Raw genomic sequence first — 18,017 nt, forward strand, 5'->3', positions numbered from 1 at the left:
CGTTCCCTCTCTCTGGGAGCTACTCCTGTTCTCAGCCAAACCCTGAGCGGAACCAGACGTCACACACACACAGCCGTCTGTCTCACAGCCTTTCACCATAGAACGGATGCTCTGGTTCCCCAGCTTCCTCAGATCAGTTCCTTCTTTTATCACGCGTCATTAGAATCTCCTCCTAGCCCTCATTATTCATAAAGGATGACTATCAGGAGGTCGTCCAACTGTGAAGTATGTTTATTTAATTGTGGGATGGTGTGTGGGTGTGCACGCGCATGCAAATTCTTCACATTTGATTACTTTCTACTTTTCCCTGAATCACCATGGAAACTGAGTTTTTTTTTTTCTCCATCCCTCTTTATAAAACAAATTGAGGCTCTGAACTGTTAAGTGAATATTTGGAATACTTCAGGTATCCTGAAAAATGTTTGACCCCTTTCAGATTTAACTCGAAGACTCCTCTGCGTTTTACTGAGGAAAATCATGAGGTGCATTCAGTGAAACTGAAACATAGCCAAGGTAAAACATTTTCCGAATTCCTACGTGAAGGACTCATTTGGAAGATAAACAGCAGAGCCTTGCCAATGTAACATTCAACTCCTGTAAGATAATGTCTCAAACTTGAAATCTAATGGCAAGGTCTGAGCCAGTGGTTTGATGTTCAAGATTTTATCCTTGCCGAACCTAAACCTCAAAACCTGATCATAAATCGCCTAACTTGCCCCAGATCTCATGATAATGTGTTCTCTATGGGTTTGCACTTTTGTCTTCTATCCCTGACCCCTCCGCAATTACAGGGCCTGGATAGGTCAAACAGACTGCTGCCTGCATGGTCGTCAGCAGGGCCAATAGGAAGTCAAAGGTCGTTAAAGGCAGGGCTGACGCAGGGCAAAAGTGGACCTGTGTGTCTGCATTAGTGCTCAGGGGCATGGAAGTCAAGTAAAATGCTTATAATTTCACACAGCATCCCATATCTGCTTTACATTATTTTTCCCAGAGTGCATCTAAACTTGTCATTTGCAACACAATTTGCCTTTGAAGTGAAATCACAAATCCGTGATGGTATGCTCCAGGGAGTTCAAGGCTATGCAAACCAGTGACCTGTCATTACTGTTGACAGAGAGATATATTTAAACATACAAATAACCAGGCTGACTGGGGTTGTTTTTTGTGTGGTTGTTGTTTGTGTCTCCAGGCATGTGTCCTGTTGCTAGCCGAGCTAATTGCTTGAGTTAGAAACAGGACATTTTCCAGTGAAGGTTAGCGGGTACAGGCTGCAGCAAAGCCTACGGCTGCTGTGTTTGCGGACAGGGTTTGACAAGCCTTCTGTCAGTCATACTTTTTCTCTCCTTTCTCCCCCTTTCTCTTCGTGTCTCTGTGTTTTGACATTCCTGTCTTTGACCTTGCTGCCCCAGATGAATGTTTTAGTGTTCATCCCGTGCACCATGTTGAAAGGTAATCCGTGGCCATCAATATGGAAGAGAAGGTATCCTTCTGGAAGATGCACAAGGTCAAATGGAAATGGTGACGGTTGGTCTTTGGGAATTTAGGCTATTGATTCAGTGAAATGTATTCTCAGCGTTGTTTTTCGGTCGTTTTTTTTTTACAGGTGTATCCTTAAATATTTTATCTTGCACACAACTATTCTGTATTCACTAACAATGGAACAAGGCTCACACTAACAATGGAACAAGGCTCACACTAACAATGGAACAAGGCTCACACTAACAATGGAACAAGGCTCACACTAACAATGGAACAAGGCTCACACTAACAATGGAACAAGGCTCAGAGTGACTCTTTTGGAATAACTCTTTATTATACCAGTGAAAATGTTCGTATTTTATTGTTGGGATCAATTACTAAATGTGAGTTATTTGTACCTTTTGAGGTCAAGACCCTTTTCTGAGATCTTGGTCATAACATATCGGTGTTGAGTGAAGGTTAAAAGAAACGGCATGTCTGTGACCAGTTATTACTCTCTGTACCCTCACCAGTGGTGTAAAAAGTACCCAACTGTCATACTTAAGTAAATATATGTTATTAGAAAATGACTCAAGTGAAAGTCACCAAATTAAATACTACTTGAGTAAAAGTGTTTAGTTTTAAATATACTTAAGTATCAAAAGTAAATGTAATTGATCAAATGTACTCAAGTATCAAAAGTATAAATAATTTCAAATTCCTTATATTAAGTAATCCACACCACTCCACAAATTTACATGTAGCCAGGGGCACACTCCACCACTCAGACATAATTTAAAAAGAAAGCATTTGCGTTTAGTGAATCCGCCGGATCAGCAGTAGTTGGGATGACCAGGGATGTTCTCTTGATAAGCGTTCACAATGTAAAGAGTAATTTCAGGTGTCAGGGAAAATGTATGGAGTAAAAAGTACATTATTTTCTTTAGGAATGTAGTGAAGTAAAAGTCATCACAAATAGTAAAGTACAGATACCCTAAACGACTTACAGTAAGTAGTACTTGAAAGTATTTTTACTTAAGTACTTTACACCACTGACCCTCACCATAATTCAACAGCACTGAGGTGACCGTTTGACATTCATGTCAGCCAGGAAGGAAAGACTTTTTAATCCAACAAAATGACGATCTCAACATGTCATCTCTGCCCAATTCGCCTAAATTTTTCTCAGCCTTTGCTTCTCTTCCACTTCCACTAATAAATCAGAGAATCTCATGGCCCAGTACTGTCTATTAAACCTCCCCTGAACCTGACAGTTTCAAGTTTTATTAGTCGTATGTACGGGATACACATGGTATACACTGTCCAACAAAATGCTTACTTGCAGTTTCCTTCTCAACAATGCAATAATAGAAGATAAGAATACGAACGTAAAGTAAATGACTCCGTAGAATATAATAAACATTTTAGCATAAGTATAATACAGGAAGGCACATTTGATAGTTCAATACTGACTCTCCCTCTGGTCTCATGGGGCCTGTAGTCTGTAGCTGAACTGACAGTAAAAATACATTGATTTAGTATCTGCGGGCGGGGTGAAGGAGTAATTGGAGGACTGGTTAGGTGAAAGGTCATGAGAGGCCCTACCGGGGGGGTTGGTGGGATGCTATGGCAGGTGAAGAGGCCAGGTGCTAATTAAGGCTAACGCTTAGCTAGCGTGATGGACAGGTTGGGTTGCGTCTCCGGTTTCAGACTCCTGGAGGAGATATTACCCAACGCCACTGCAGCGCAGGTCATCCGTGTAAGAAGACTGCTCTGATACTGGTGCTGAGTAACCTCACCCTGCAGAGTCTTAGAGAACCACACTCTCACTGCCAAGGAGAAAGATTATTCTATGCCCTCGTGTTCTACCCTTGTGTCCTACATAGTGAAAATGGAGTGAGAAATCAATGATGGGGATGTCATACTAAAGGCTAATAGGAGAATAGTCATCCTACATATGACCGAGTCCCCTGACATGATGTCTGGAGACTACTAGATAATGCAGTAACTTACAGAAAATGGTGGGAAGAGGATGACATTGGATGGGATGAGAGTTAGCCGGCCGAGCGGTTGTCCCTCTTTCTCACAAGCAGTCCCTGTATGTCTATGGAGAGGAGTGTGTTGATACTTGAGCGGTGAGTTTGTGTGCTCCTGCTCCTCTTGCCGTGTCGAGAATGTGGTGAATGACAGACAGACAGACGGACAGCCAGATGACTGTCGCCCTGCACTGGCCACTCTGGGTGGTCCCTCTCTACGGGAGGAACAAGAAGGAGGCTTTACCTGCCTGAATACCACCTGCCATAACACTGTATACTGTAGAGGTAATGTAGGCTAGGCCTATATCCCCATGGTGATGGAAGAAATGTCATCGTGCGGGTCAGTGTCTCCAGAGCCAGACCGAAGCTTTGAGTTGCCAGGATAAAGGTTGTGAGTGGCGCAGTATGTGTGAATGTACCAACATTGTATTAGAGGAGTGTAGCCATGCAGAACTGAACCCAAGGAGATGTGGCATTGTCCTCACAAAGAGCACCGACACTTGGCAAGAGGTCTAAAGTCAGACATTTATAAAGAAACCCACTCCATCTTCAGTGGGTACATGAATCAGGGGGCGGAAGTGTACTAAGCCCATGCTTCAATATTTATCAAGGCGAGTGATTGGGATCCGCCAACTCCTGCCCCTGAAAACAGTGGAACACAGCTCCTAGTCGTTGAAAATAGACTATGCCTCATTTGCATGTGGTTAATGAATTCATGATGGCCTTTGAGGGTGTGGCCCATTTTGAAAAGGAATGCATTGAATCTGAGACTCAAAGGGAGGTTTGTGATTGGCCGCCTGCCCGGCTCTGGTGTTAATGGGGTCTGAAGACCTCTGGGCCTTTGGCTCTCAAACACTGAGGTTGCCAACATCCAGCAAGAACTCTCACTCCACAGGCCTAGTTAACCATTTAACGGCGGCAGGGTAGCCTAGTGGTTAGAGTGTTGGACTAGTAACCGGAAGGTTGCAAGTTCAAACCCCCGAGCTGACAAGGTACAAGTCTGTCGTTCTGCCCCTGAACAGGCAGTTAACCCACTAGGCCATCATTGAAAATAAGAATTTGTTCTTAACTGACTTGCCTAGTTAAATATAGGTAAAATAAATAAAAAAAATTCAGTACCCCTATGAGTAGAGCGGATTAAATCTTGTTTGTAGACTTGGTTCTCTTAAACTTCAGCCCCAGATGAGCCTTGGCTTGAACCGTCCTATACCGCGTACGACATCCATATTAGGAAGTTGTCTGTTCACACAATGCCGTAATCCTGATCCTTTGATGCCTCTTTGCACCTGACCCTGCCTGGACACAGTGTCATGGCTCAGTACAACCTGAGAGTGTCAGTCCCCAGCTGGTGCCCCCCACATAGAGAAAGGGAGAGTAGAATGAGTCTGTTCGGGTGGCTCAGTGGGCCGACCAGCACAGACTGCTGGCTCCATGTCCTTAAACCCAGTCTTGGGACCCACATAGTCATCGCTCTTGTAAAAGCCAGACGGCGTACTTTCCAGCGGCGCTGAATCTCTCTTTTTACAATTCTGCAATGTGATAAAACTGTATGGCGAGCCAAACCTAAAACACCACTGGCTTGTTTACTGGTTGGGATCATGGAGGCCCACTACTTTGATCAGCCTAACAAATGGGAGAGTTAGTCTGTCATTCCGTGTTATGGGTTTTCACTTCGCCGGAGGGAGACTTCTTACTCCCCCCGCCCCAATGTAATCACAGTGAAACAAGACGAGGCCTATCCCATCTACATTTATACAATTATGAAATGAACACTGCAATCTCTTCCACGATTTTAATTACAGTAATGCCATCATGGGCGGAAGGACAAGTCCCTGCTGCTGCCCAAATCCTTCACTTAGATTCTACAGACTGACATCACAACTGCCTTTTGGACAGTACTATGTGGCATGCAGAACGGTTGTTGCCTTTCTCTGCTATCCTCCCTTAGTTTACAGAATACTGATGATGATGATCAAAGTTTGTTGTCATCAAGTGTTCCTGGTGGGTTTTAGACTGGATTAAAAGCCTGCTGTCTAAAACAGATTTGCCCTCCATGCACAAGGTTCACTGGACTGGGGATCAATGCAAATGTGCATCGAAAGTGTGTTTAATAAGCTGATGAAATATAGATCTGAGATCCTGCTCTAATGTCAAGGCGAATGTGTATCCATTAGGCTCATTAGTTACATTATCACCATCGAAGATCTCTGACCTGATGTCTTGGGTGACCGCTAGTATGGATTTATATCTGGGTTTTAGTCTTGCATGTGAAATATGTAGACTACTCCACTCAGACTAGATAACATCTGCAGTTGCTCTGCGGCAGTGTACGACCATGCGAAGCCCGCAACCCACCACCACTCTTAAATATTGAATGACCGTTGTGGTCTCTTGGCCCCTACTGAAGGTTTTTGTGCCGCTTCCGCTTGACCAACCTCTCACAAATGAACCACTCTTCAAAGGCACTAGAGGTATTACTGTGCTGTATCACCTGCAGCGGTCGGCTGCTCTGCAACCCGCAGTCCACTACATGGGTGAACGCGCCTGGTCAGAACGCTATTCCTGCACAGCGGAGCCCCCATGGGTGAACGCGCCTGGTCAGAACGCTATTCCTGCACAGCGGAGCCCCCATGGGTGAACGCGCCTGGTCAGAACGCTATTCCTGCACAGCGGAGCCCCCATGGGTGAACGCGCCTGGTCAGAACGCTATTCCTGCACAGCGGAGCCCCCATGGGTGAACGCGCCTGGTCAGAACGCTATTCCTGCACAGCGGAGCCCCCATGGGTGAACGCGCCTGGTCAGAACGCTATTCCTGCACAGCGGAGCCCCCATGGGTGAACGCGCCTGGTCAGAACGCTATTCCTGCACAGCGGAGCCCCCATGGGTGAACGCGCCTGGTCAGAACGCTATTCCTGCACAGCGGAGCCCCCATGGGTGAACGCGCCTGGTCAGAACGCTATTCCTGCACAGCGGAGCCCCCATGGGTGAACGCGCCTGGTCAGAACGCTATTCCTGCACAGCGGAGCCCCCATGGGTGAACGCGCCTGGTCAGAACGCTATTCCTGCACAGCGGAGCCCCCATGGGTGAACGCTCACAGTCAAAGTGAACTCTGTAGTCCAAGCAGGAGGCACACGGGGGAAGGTGTGGCCCACCTGCCCACATAAATAATAGACTACCCACAATCCTCTACTGAGTCCTCAACACTGCTCTGCATTCTCCTACTGCGGGTGTGTTCTGTAACGGGGGCAGAAATGTTTTTGTATCCTGTCTATGATGCCTAAACAACAAGGGATACGCCATTTCATCCCCAGTCAACACCACAGCAGCTCAACCTACATACCAGACCTCCCCAACGTCTTACTGTCAAGGGTGGTGTCCTCCCGTTTTACGATCCCCTGAATACTTCAAGCGAGCCAATAACAATGACCAACATTCTTACTCATTATGTTTAACAGAGCCCGTTTTTTCCTCAAGCCACATCTGAGTGAATCCAGTCTACATAAACAGCACCATCCATAGCAGACTGGACAGACGAGGACAATATAGCCAATTATATCCACAAACACTTATGACATACTCAGGGTCTCTGCTGGTGATGTCATCATAGTGGAATGCAGGCTAGGCCCATGGCTAATAAATATTACTACAACCTAATGGATTTAAAATTCATTGTGATGAGAGCATATGGGAGCTCCCATTTGATATGTTGGTTTTCAATAAACAGTCCCGAACTCATCGTAAGAGCATGGGTTTGATTGTCAACCCAATGATTTATATGGTAACAGATCGTGTTGTACATGTACCAGCCACTGTCCTCAAATGCTTTAAGCGATACTTCTGGGACTCATTATTACTGATCTATGACAACCATTATATAGTTTAAGGTTTGCTTTGATTACATTTCCACAGCCACCGCATGTTATGGCGTCAAAAGCTTAACTCGTCCCACAAGGATGACCTCCGATCCCATCAGGTCAGAGGTTAATGGGTAGTAGAATAAACATCCTCAGACCTGCCTGCCACCATCTCTCTTTGTAAGCCGATCTCATCATAAATTAGACGCATGCTAAATTGTGCAAATCCCATGCATCTCAGGCAGAAAATGGTGGAGAAGCACTTGAAGTGAGTCTTCATGTTTTTTCTTCAGAGAGTGCAGGTGCGGTACACCAACGGCTATTGTGACATTTTGATAGGCTGTATTGCTTACCCAGGCATGACTCCTGTCTTTCCCGCTGGTGTCATGATGAGCAGACAGACACTGGATCCCATGGTATGCACCAGAGGCTATGCTCGCCTCACAGAGGATCAGCTGGGCGGCGGGGTCATGTGACGCACGCCTGCCGCGCTGTTTCCCCCCAAAACACTGGACTTAGTTAGGGCTTCCACCCACGGTAGGAAACATGAGTGTCCAATTCCTCCACTGAGAAAACAATACAGAGTTAACTTATTATCATTATTTCACCTGGGCCGCCTCACCCCACACACCTCTGAACACTTTGTTCCCCTTGTGGAATGTTCTAGAGGGACAATATGGATAGAATCAGACTGTATCAAGAGCATTGACTTTAGGGGGGTTTCCAGATCCACATTGAGCAGAGCTACAATAAACCCTTCTGTAAACAGGAATCATTAAGTGAGAGTCAGCACCTTTTGCTCCAGGAAAAACAGAAGCAGGAGCCCGCAGGCTTGTAAACTGAACACTCCTCTCCCTCAAGGATAAGAAAAAGATCAAATAAAACCCTTTCCAAGAAGGTCTTTAAATCTCTCCTGCCTGCTTATTCTGGAGGGATGTAGGTAAGAGTGGTTTGGAGTGAAGCATGGTTTTAATTAGTTCTTATAGTTACTCCTTCACCCCTGGTGGCACGCCTGGCTTCCCTGATCTCTGACAGAGCAGGCCGTTGAACCTCTGTAGCCTGATGAGCCAAAGGCTTGAGCTAACTTAATATCTCCCTGAGCCCAATGCGACCCCATCTCCTCACCTCTAAAGCTTTGGACATGTGATCTTCTCCTTTTTCCAGAGGTTCTCTTTGTTAAATGCACATTGTACTTTTTGGAGTTTGACAAGGGCCTTCGTATTAGATTTGAGTCTGGTGGAAACAAAGCATTGTGTGTGGTGTTCATTAGGCGCTGTGAGATAATGCTCACGCCTAAAGTTATACATGATACACCAACCGACTGCTTTGTGCTTTTTTAAGAATATCGGCAAAGTTGATTTCTCTACATTTGATTGGGGCGTAGGATAAATCCATGTTTATTTGTCACATTCACATGGTTAGCAGATGTTAATGCGAGTGTAGCGAAATACTTGTAGTGTAGCGAAATGCGGATGCTTGGGCCTCCCGAGTGGCGCAGTGGTCTAAGGCACTGCATCGCAGTAGCTAGTTGTGCCGCTAGAGATCCTAGTTCACGTCCAGGCTCTGTCGCAGCCGGCCGCGCCTGGGAGACTCATGGGGCGGAGCACAATTGGCCCATCGTCGTCCGGGATAGGGGAGGGTTTGGCCGGCAGGGATGCCCCTGTCCCATCGCATTGTTGCGACTTCTGTGACGGGCCGGGCGCAGTGCACGCTGACACGGTCGCCATGTGTACGGTGTTTCCTCTGCCACATTGGTGTGACTGGCTTCTGGGTTAAGCGGGCTTTGTGTCAATCGTTGAGTCTTGGTTGACTCGTGTTTCGGAGGACGCATAGCTCTCGACCTTCGCCTCTCCCGAGTCCATACGGGAGTTGCAGCGATGGGACAAGACTGTAACTACCAATTGGATACCACGAAAGGATGCTTATAGAGGTATGTCAAGATCAATAGAGTGAAGAGCCGTGGGAAACGGTACTTATCCATGTAAACAACTCTAGCTGTATTCCATACGGCAACCGCACGGCAAACACATCCATGATCAGAAAGAGAGTGAGGTGAGGCACTGGAAAACAGCTTTCATTCAGGATTAAAGGGCCTCGACCGCAAAAGCAATACTATTGAATAGAGTAATGAAAAGTGATTTTAGCCTGGAGGCCTCAAGGAGAGCATAGCCAGCCTGTTTGTTGATTAGAGAGAAGAAAATGAAGAAGGATCAACTTGCTCTCAACTCCTCCACTCCTGCCCCCTGCCCCTGTCAATAGTGATGAATATGCGTGACTTTGGCATAGACAGTGAAGGCCTTTGATGGTTTGGATGGAGAGCTCTGGACGGTTAGACAGAGGACGTTTACTTCGTCCTTCTTGCTTTAGGGCAATACAGGCTTTTTCAGTAGCTGGTCGGTCAGAGAGACAACCAAGTAAATGTTTTTTCCTTAGATTTATTTTGCTCACCGTGACTGTCCAGTGTTCATAAAGTGTCTGGAAAGTTGTTGTGTGGAATCTACTGCATGCATTGAAAAACGGACGCAATCACCTTTTTTATGCACTTGTTCAGTCAGTGTTAGCTGACTTGGTATAGTCCTGCTGTAAACGCAACAGATCCCTCATTTATTTCCCACCATAACATTATCCGTTTGTGTATCCCACAGACCTGCAGGCCTCCCAGACGGTGGAGTACTACAGTCTGTCAGACAAGGCCATGGACTACAGGATCCTGTTGATGGACGAGGACCAGGACAGGATGTATGTAGGCTGTAAGGACCATGTCCTGTCTATGGACATCAACAACATCACCCATGGGACACTCAAGGTGAGGTCCTCTGAGCAGTCCGTTAAACTGCTAAGAGGATTTTCCTTACAGCATCAGGGAAATGTTTAGTTGATCATTGTTTGTTGTGATAGTATTGTAAGTAGAGAATGGATATAGCAGGATACTGACTTCATCTGCCTTAGTGTGATGGTGTGATGACTCAACTTTGTCTGATACCAACATGAGTTCTATTACTTTCCATCCTATTTATCAAGCTCACACTAGAGACAAAACGACCTTGATCTCATTTAGCTTTCCTTGCACGTGGCAGATCATGCTGAATACTTTATGCTAATTATACAAGAGCAGTAATGGTGGTAATTAAGTTAAAACATAGTACCTTTTTTTTAAGCTAGATCACACCCATTTCATGGAGCAAAATATGACACATCTTAGTGGTGCTTGATGCAGTTCTGTGATTCTGTAACAGAAGTTCCCTGCTAATTGTATCTCTGTGTGCAGTGAGGGAGCCATCCTGTCTGTAATTGACAGGCGTGAAGAGCAGAACAGATGGGAATGCATTTAATTTACCCCAGAGAGAGCTGTAGCACATCCATTTGCAAAGTAATTGCCTGATACGTTCCCAGCATTAGATCCTTCAAGCTCCTCACGGGATTGGAAATATAGCATTTACTGGAGACAAGTTATCATCATGATTGGGAAGTTCACTACAGTGTAGAGCATCCCTATTAGGAAGTCACTACAGTGTAGAGCATCCCTATTGGGAAGTTCACTACAGTGTAGAGCATCCCTATTGGGAAGGTCACTACAGTGTAGAGCATCCCTATTAGGAAGTCACTACAGTGTAGAGCATCCCTATTGGGAAGTTCACTACAGTGTAGAGCATCCCTATTGGGAAGTTCACTACAGTGTAGAGCATCCCTATTAGGAAGTCACTACAGTGTAGAGCATCCCTATTGGGAAGGTCACTACAGTGTAGGGCGTCCCTATTGGGAAGGTCACTACAGTGTAGGGCGTCCCTATTGGGAAGGTCACTACAGTGTAGGGCGTCCCTATTGGGAAGTTCACTACAGTGTAGGGCGTCCCTATTGGGAAGGTCACTACAGTGTAGGGCGTCCCTATTGGGAAGTTCACTACAGTGTAGGGCGTCCCTATTGGGAAGTTCACTACAGTGTAGGGCGTCCCTATTGGGAAGTTCACTACAGTGTAGGGCGTCCCTATTGGGAAGTTCACTACAGTGTAGGGCGTTCCTATTGGGAAGTTCACTACAGTGTAGGGCGTCCCTATTAGGAAGTCACTACAGTGTAGGGCGTCCCTATTGGGAAGTTCACTACAGTGTAGGGCGTTCCTATTGGGAAGGTCACTACAGTGTAGGGCGTCCCTATTGGGAAGTTCACTACAGTGTAGGGCGTCCCTATTGGGAAGTTCACTACAGTGTAGGGCGTCTCTATTGGGAAGTTCACTACAGTGTAGGGCGTCCCTATTGGGAAGTCACTACAGTGTACAGCATCCCTATTGGGAAGTTCACTACAGTGTAGGGCGTCCCTATTGGGAAGTCACTACAGTGTACAGCATCCCTATTAGGAAGTTCACTACAGTGTAGGGCGTCCCTATTGGGAAGTCACTACAGTGTACAGCATCCCTATTGGGAAGTTCACTACAGTGTAGGGCGTCCCTATTGGGAAGGTCACTACAGTGTAGGGCGTCCCTATTGGGAAGGTCACTACAGTGTAGGGCGTCCCTATTGGGAAGGTCACTACAGTGTAGGGCGTCCCTATTGGGAAGTTCACTACAGTGTAGGGCGTCCCTATTGGGAAGTTCACTACAGTGTGTTTATTCCTGTTCAATATGTTCTCTTCTCTTCCTTCCTTCCGCTCCACAAACTGTCCATTGTTTTTGGGTTTAAAAAAAATCCCAACTTTCCAAGAAGACCAGGATGTGCAATGGTCCCTAATGAAGCTGTTTTCTGTGATTCTCACCAGGTGTTTTGGCCTGCATCTGTTAGCAAGATTGAGGAATGCCAAATGGCTGGCAAGGACCCCACGGTAAGAACACTTACACTCAATATGTAGCACTAACTGCTAACTAAATCCACTGAAAGTCATGTGTGATGCTAACTAAATGAATGAACACACTATACTGATGAAGTCTCTGGTCCTTCTCCATTAGCATGTGTTAGCATGTGCTAGCATCCTGGGTTCCAAACGCGTGGGGCTGCAGATGTGGAGTTGAGGAGAGTCATTGACTCTTGGCATTCCTTATGTTAGTTGATAGTTGAATAAGGCATAGGAGTGCTCAAATCCACCCAGAGAAAATAAACAAGCATCAAAACAGTACGCTAACTACTGTGACTGACAACAGATCCCATAACCTGGCCTGAACCCTTACTGCACTGAGTCTCTGTTGTATTAGCATATACAACATCGACAACCTCAAAACATCAGCTGGTGATTCAGATTTCTGTAACTAATTAGGCTGTTTTGCATGTTAGGACAAACATTCTGTTTTTGTTCCATTGTTTTTAGTGGACTGTGTTGGTCTGTTTTTTATTTGGACTGTGACTTCAAAGGCATTCATGTGGTGTACTGTTATGAAGCTAGTAGTCGTAGTTAGTAACAACAGCCACCATGACAGAGAGCTGTGGTCTTGTACAGTACTAGAGTGTAGGACCATAGTCTTGTACTGTAGGAGTAGAGAAGAAGCTGTTTCCAGTCAGTGGAGGGTGATTAGTGCTGCCTAGAGTCACGGCTCCGGCTCTGTGGACAGCCTCGCACAAATATTTGGCTGAGCGTCTCTATGTGGAGAAGCCCAGTGGTCGGCTTACCTCCCTCCTCCGCCTCTACTCCTCCATCCCTCTCTTTTGCAGCCCTGCCTGGTCTCTATCTTGCAGTCTCGGCCTCTCCCCTCTCTCTCTCGCTTTACTCTTACTGTCTCTCTCTACCTCTCACTCGCTCTTTCTTTCTCTCTCTGTTTAAACTCGGTTTTTATAATACAGTTTCTCCCAGACATTTTATTTGTCTTCCTGAATCGCAGCCCTTGTCAGGTTGTTATGGTTACCCTCCTGATGTGTGTGTGTGTGTTCAATTCCTCCTTTACGATAGAATCTGGGGTCACCGGGCCTCCAGACTACGACCACACATTGTTAAGCGCTGGAGGATGGCATTTGGGGAGAAATATTCCTTTATTGTATGTATAAAAGGTTGAGATTGATTAAGTCCATGTTTAAAAGTTCCCTCGCTGTGTGATCCTCCCTTAAAGGCCATCAGCCTGGTTTTAAATCCCCTACTACAGTTGCTCTGGCTTGTCTCTGAAGGGGACCTGTGGCTGGATAGTTAACCCCAGCAAGCTCTGGGACATGAAATGAGTTAATTTGTAAATCTGCTATTGGATATGAGCAGTGGGGGGTGTAGAGTTGATGGAGGGAGTCGTCTGAAGGGTGTTTATCTGCTAGGAGGAGAGGGAATGAAAGAGAAAGTGAAAAAGCGAGAGAGGGAATGAAGGGTGTGTGATGTTGGACGTATCATTGTTTTTCTCGGTAGAGTTGGTGTGCTGAGTGTGAGTGGGCGCAGCTGCTCCGTTTCCGTGGGGATGGCCAAGTTCCTAATGGCTCCCTGGATGATCCTCTCCTCCGCTGGCTCGCTCCGCGGTCTGAGTTTTTATTACGCACAAAGCCCAGTGCTCCGGCCAGTCCCACCTCGTGCTGAAGAGGGAAAGATCTCAATTGGGTCTGTAATCAGATCACAGGGCTGTATATACTCAGCCCTGGAGACAGGGCTTTGACAAAACATCACTTCACTGTTGACACCCTTTTTTCCACTCTACCAGTGCCAGGGAGCAAACTGGAAATAGCTATTATGATTGTACTTAATGACAGTACATAAGTAGCAAGTGAGGAAAGTTGGAATAACATTGGTAGCTAACCATTTGGAACTGTGTAATTGCTCTTTATGAAGCATAGGCCCTGACCAAACACAACTTAGCCACTGTTAGCTTTATGACCTTCACAACAATTGCAATCTGGAAGGATTTTGCTGTTGAACATGTAACATTACATGATAGATTGATTGACTGATGTATGGATACTTTGATTTCATACATGTACTAACCAATTTCCTCTCCACCTCTCTGCAGCATGGATGTGGTAACTTCATCCGGGTGGTCCAGCCGTTCAACAGAACCCATCTGTTCATCTGTGGGAGTGGTGCCTACAGTCCTGTCTGTGCCTTCATCAACAGGGGCAGGAGACCAGAGGTTCGTATGCTCCTTGACTTATAATCAGACCATGACCACTATGCTATAGTTCACCTACAGTACAGTCTCTACCACCATATTCTCACACAAATGGAAATTCCTGTGGATATGTGATGTGGTTATTGCTGAAACTAGAGTTTGGTAGGTTTACGGCTGGGCGCCTCTGCTTCTGAAACCAAACTACCGTTTTTTTTATGTCTCATCTGGGGCAAGAGGAAGTCTGTCTTAATCCAAGACATCCTCAGGAAAGCAGCCATAACAGTTGAGTTTAGCCTTGTGTGTCAGTCTCTCTGAGACAGAGACGAGAGGGATGGAGTAGAAGAGGAGGAGCTGTCTGCCCCGGTCTCTGGCCACCTGGCCCTGAAAACAAGACTGGGAAACCCCTCCAGGAGAAAAGCGCTCACTGAACTCACTCGCAGTTACAGCAGTCTGCAGCGCCTGCCAAATGCTAATCGGCACAGAGTTCGAAACCAGGCTCTTTCTTCAGTATGGTGTCTTCTGTCATTTAGGGTTTTGTTTAAAAAGCAGCATTGCTCTGTTTTTCCCATCCGCCAATTTTTGGATGTGTCAGTATCGTTTCTCAGACTGGGTTTGCTAACAGTAACAAGCTGCTATTGTGGGACTTTGACGCATATCTCCCTGGGCTCTTTGGCCCCTAAGCGTGCGTCACATTGTTGTATGGGAGCCTAGTGAGGAGGATTTCAGTGTCACAGACAGGTCACCTTTGTGTGAGTGTGTCGCCGTACAGACCCTGTGATGAATGGCCACGGATCGCCGCCAGAGCCACGGGAAATCTTTACGCACCACTTGGAGAGCAGCCGCGCTTTTCTGGAGAACGTCCCTGGGCTGACGGCACACCCTTCCCCTTCATTCCCCCAGTCAGAACTGTCGAAGTGTGGGTTGGACCAAGCCGGGGGGATTTTCCGCTGACCGCCGAGATTGTAAATTCAGATGATCCATTTCGCTGTGAGGGGTGGCGGAGGGCCAGGTCTGAGATGGAACCACAGCATCTCAGCCCATCGGAGGACATTCCTCCCTAATGGAATGTTCTTTTAATGTCCCGTGCAGACCAGTAAAGGCAAAGCCCAGCGCTGGTTTTGTAACTCTTTAAACCAGAAAAAACCTTACTCTGGATTACCTTGAGAACATTTGGAATGCTCATAATCTCATATTTATTGCTAAAAAGAGCAGAAGGTTGAATTCCACCAAATTCCCATTTGAAATATGTTATTTACATTTTTTTTTTCCTGCAGGAGCAAGTGTTCCACATTGACTCCAGAGCGGAATCTGGGAAGGGAAGGTGCTCCTTCAATCCTAGAGTCAATACGGTCTCCGTCATGCTTAGTAAGTTTTCCTCTGTCCCTCTATTGGCTCTATTTCTGTCTCTGCAGGACACATCATACAAAAACCCAAATCGCTGTGCTTCCCCACCCCATGGTTAACCCAACTCCCCATCCTCCTTATCGGTGACCCTGCCGTAGGTCGGGCCGCACACCCTTGTCAGTCTATGTCGTCCTTTGGCCTCTGATTGGTTGCCGGGTGTCAAGTTTCTGACGAAATAGCCAGAGGCACCGAGTCGCACGCACAGCTCGACTTTCTGACACCCGAGCCCTGTGGCGTCAGCAGCCTTTACCCGTCATCAGCCCCTCAAGCCCGGCCGTCCGGTCACAAGGAGAGGGTTGGCAGAGAGGAGGGGTAGTGGTGGTAGAGAGGAGGGGTAGTGGTGGCAGGGAGGGGACCTCTGAGTCAGACTAGGGGACAATCAGGCCTGTGTCTGGCCTAGATAAAAAGGCTCCATCTCCATACTGAACCCCTCATATGAGCTTGTGCTCTCTGGGGGATGTTGACACCACTGCTCCCCTCAAATCAGCCAATCACATACAAACACTTGGACCTGAGCCACACCGCCAGAGTACAGGCTGCTGCATGCTGGGGCTGATGGAATGATGAAGTGACAGAGTAATGGAATGATGAAATGCACAGAGGGTGTGGAGAGAGGAAAGAAAGAGTGCGGGCTCACAGCCAGGGTCATTAGCAGAGTACAGGGAGATCAAACACTATGGCTGTAAATCCACTGTTGGCTCCATTACTGTTTACTGTCACCATTCCCTGTCCACAGTGATGTACTGTCTCTGTAAATAAAGGCTGTCATTGTAAATAAGAATTTGCCTAGTTAAATGAAAAAATTCCATCACCATTGAATTCACCATTGAATATGAACCCAGAATTTCCATTGCTGTCAATGGAAATTGAGACAGGCACATTTTTATTCCCTTGGCCATTAATAGTCAGTGATTTATTGTTTTATTTTTGTGTGTGTGTGTGTTTTGTCAAGTCTTTAGGGCTCGTGGGGGGTGAACAGAGGGTTCTGTTTGGTCAGATGGGAGTAAGATGGTTCAGCTATGATCCAGGGGTGTGTTTATTAGGGCACACCGTAGCGCAACTTTTTGCGATGGAAAATGAAAACAAGTTTTTCTTAGTTGACAAGTTCAGGTAGTACCTCCCTGTTTTACTTCATTTTCTTCCATGCAGTGCCATACTGAACACAGCCCTGTATGTGTCTCTGTGTTCCAGACCAGGAGCTGTTCTCAGGCATGTACATAGACTTCATGGGGACGGACGCTGCCATCTTCAGGAGCCTCACCAGGAGGAACGCAGTGAGGACAGACCAGCACAACTCCAAGTGGCTGAGTGGTGAGCACGTACAGCAGAAACATATGAAGCACATGTGATGTGCACCAGAAGTCTCCAACTGTGACCCTGAAGAGCTAGAGGTTGGGCAGGTGTTTGTTCCAGCCCTGCACTAACACATCTGGAGTTGGAGATCCACATTTAGTACATCAAATGTACTTCAACTACTTTGACACTGGAAACAATGGACAGAACGTTATACTATAACCTTTGACCCTGTTTATTTGTTTTCCATAGAACCCATCTTCATAGATGCCCAGTTAATCCCAGACGGATCGGATCCCAACGATGCGAAACTGTATTTCTTCTTCCGAGAGAGACTAACGGACAACAGTGGGAATACCAAGAACATCCACACCATGGTCGCTAGAGTGTGTCCTGTAAGTGTGTGTTCAGGAAGTGTGCGCGTGTGCATTGCATATGTGTGCATGCATGTTAATGTCTCATGTATCTCTTTCAACGTCTACAGAATGACATAGGTGGCCAGCGCAGCCTGGTGAACAAGTGGACCACGTTCCTGAAGGCCCGGATGGTGTGTTCAGTTCTGGAGGAGGACGGCACAGAGACACACTTTGACGAGCTCGGTGAGGAACACGCCAACACCTACCTACTGTGTTTACCAAGGCCTGGAACTTTCTGTTCCAACCCAAACCACTTCTCCTGTTTACCTACAACTCAACATCTACCTGGCCAGTCTTAACAAATACCAATGGATCTCAGGTGTTTTGGATTATAAGAAGGGTCTTTACACCGGTTTGTTGACCTTCTCAGTATTGAAAGAATTCATGGTTGCACTTTAGTTGGCTAGTCCACCTGTAGATGCTCTACAGACTATTAGTAACATTTAAACTATCTTCTAGCTCTATCCCCAACCATAACCCTTACCCTAACTTTTAGTCTAAACCTAACAAGCAGTAGCTGTTCAACAGATCGTTTGTTGATAATACGACGATCCGGAC

General features: G+C 46.4%; 1 protein-coding gene across 4 annotated transcripts in view; it reads left to right on the plus strand.

Moving 5' to 3' along the window:
- LOC110499980 (semaphorin-3C) overlaps nucleotides 1-18,017 on the plus strand; it is a 43,014-nt gene that overhangs the window by 14,351 nt on the left and 10,646 nt on the right. For all 4 annotated transcript variants that reach the window (XM_021577067.3, XM_090213764.1, XM_021577068.3 and 1 more), the window contains exons 3-9: nucleotides 9,995-10,155; nucleotides 12,099-12,161; nucleotides 14,248-14,367; nucleotides 15,621-15,711; nucleotides 16,942-17,061; nucleotides 17,296-17,438; nucleotides 17,528-17,642. In XM_021577067.3, the coding sequence (XP_021432742.3) occupies nucleotides 9,995-10,155; nucleotides 12,099-12,161; nucleotides 14,248-14,367; nucleotides 15,621-15,711; nucleotides 16,942-17,061; nucleotides 17,296-17,438; nucleotides 17,528-17,642 (813 nt within the window). The remainder of the gene's footprint in view (nucleotides 1-9,994; nucleotides 10,156-12,098; nucleotides 12,162-14,247; nucleotides 14,368-15,620; nucleotides 15,712-16,941; nucleotides 17,062-17,295; nucleotides 17,439-17,527; nucleotides 17,643-18,017) is intronic.

Source organism: Oncorhynchus mykiss, chromosome 21 (assembly GCF_057628025.1).
Source record: "Oncorhynchus mykiss isolate SJ-2025 chromosome 21, ASM5762802v1, whole genome shotgun sequence".
Taxonomy (NCBI): domain Eukaryota; kingdom Metazoa; phylum Chordata; class Actinopteri; order Salmoniformes; family Salmonidae; genus Oncorhynchus; species Oncorhynchus mykiss.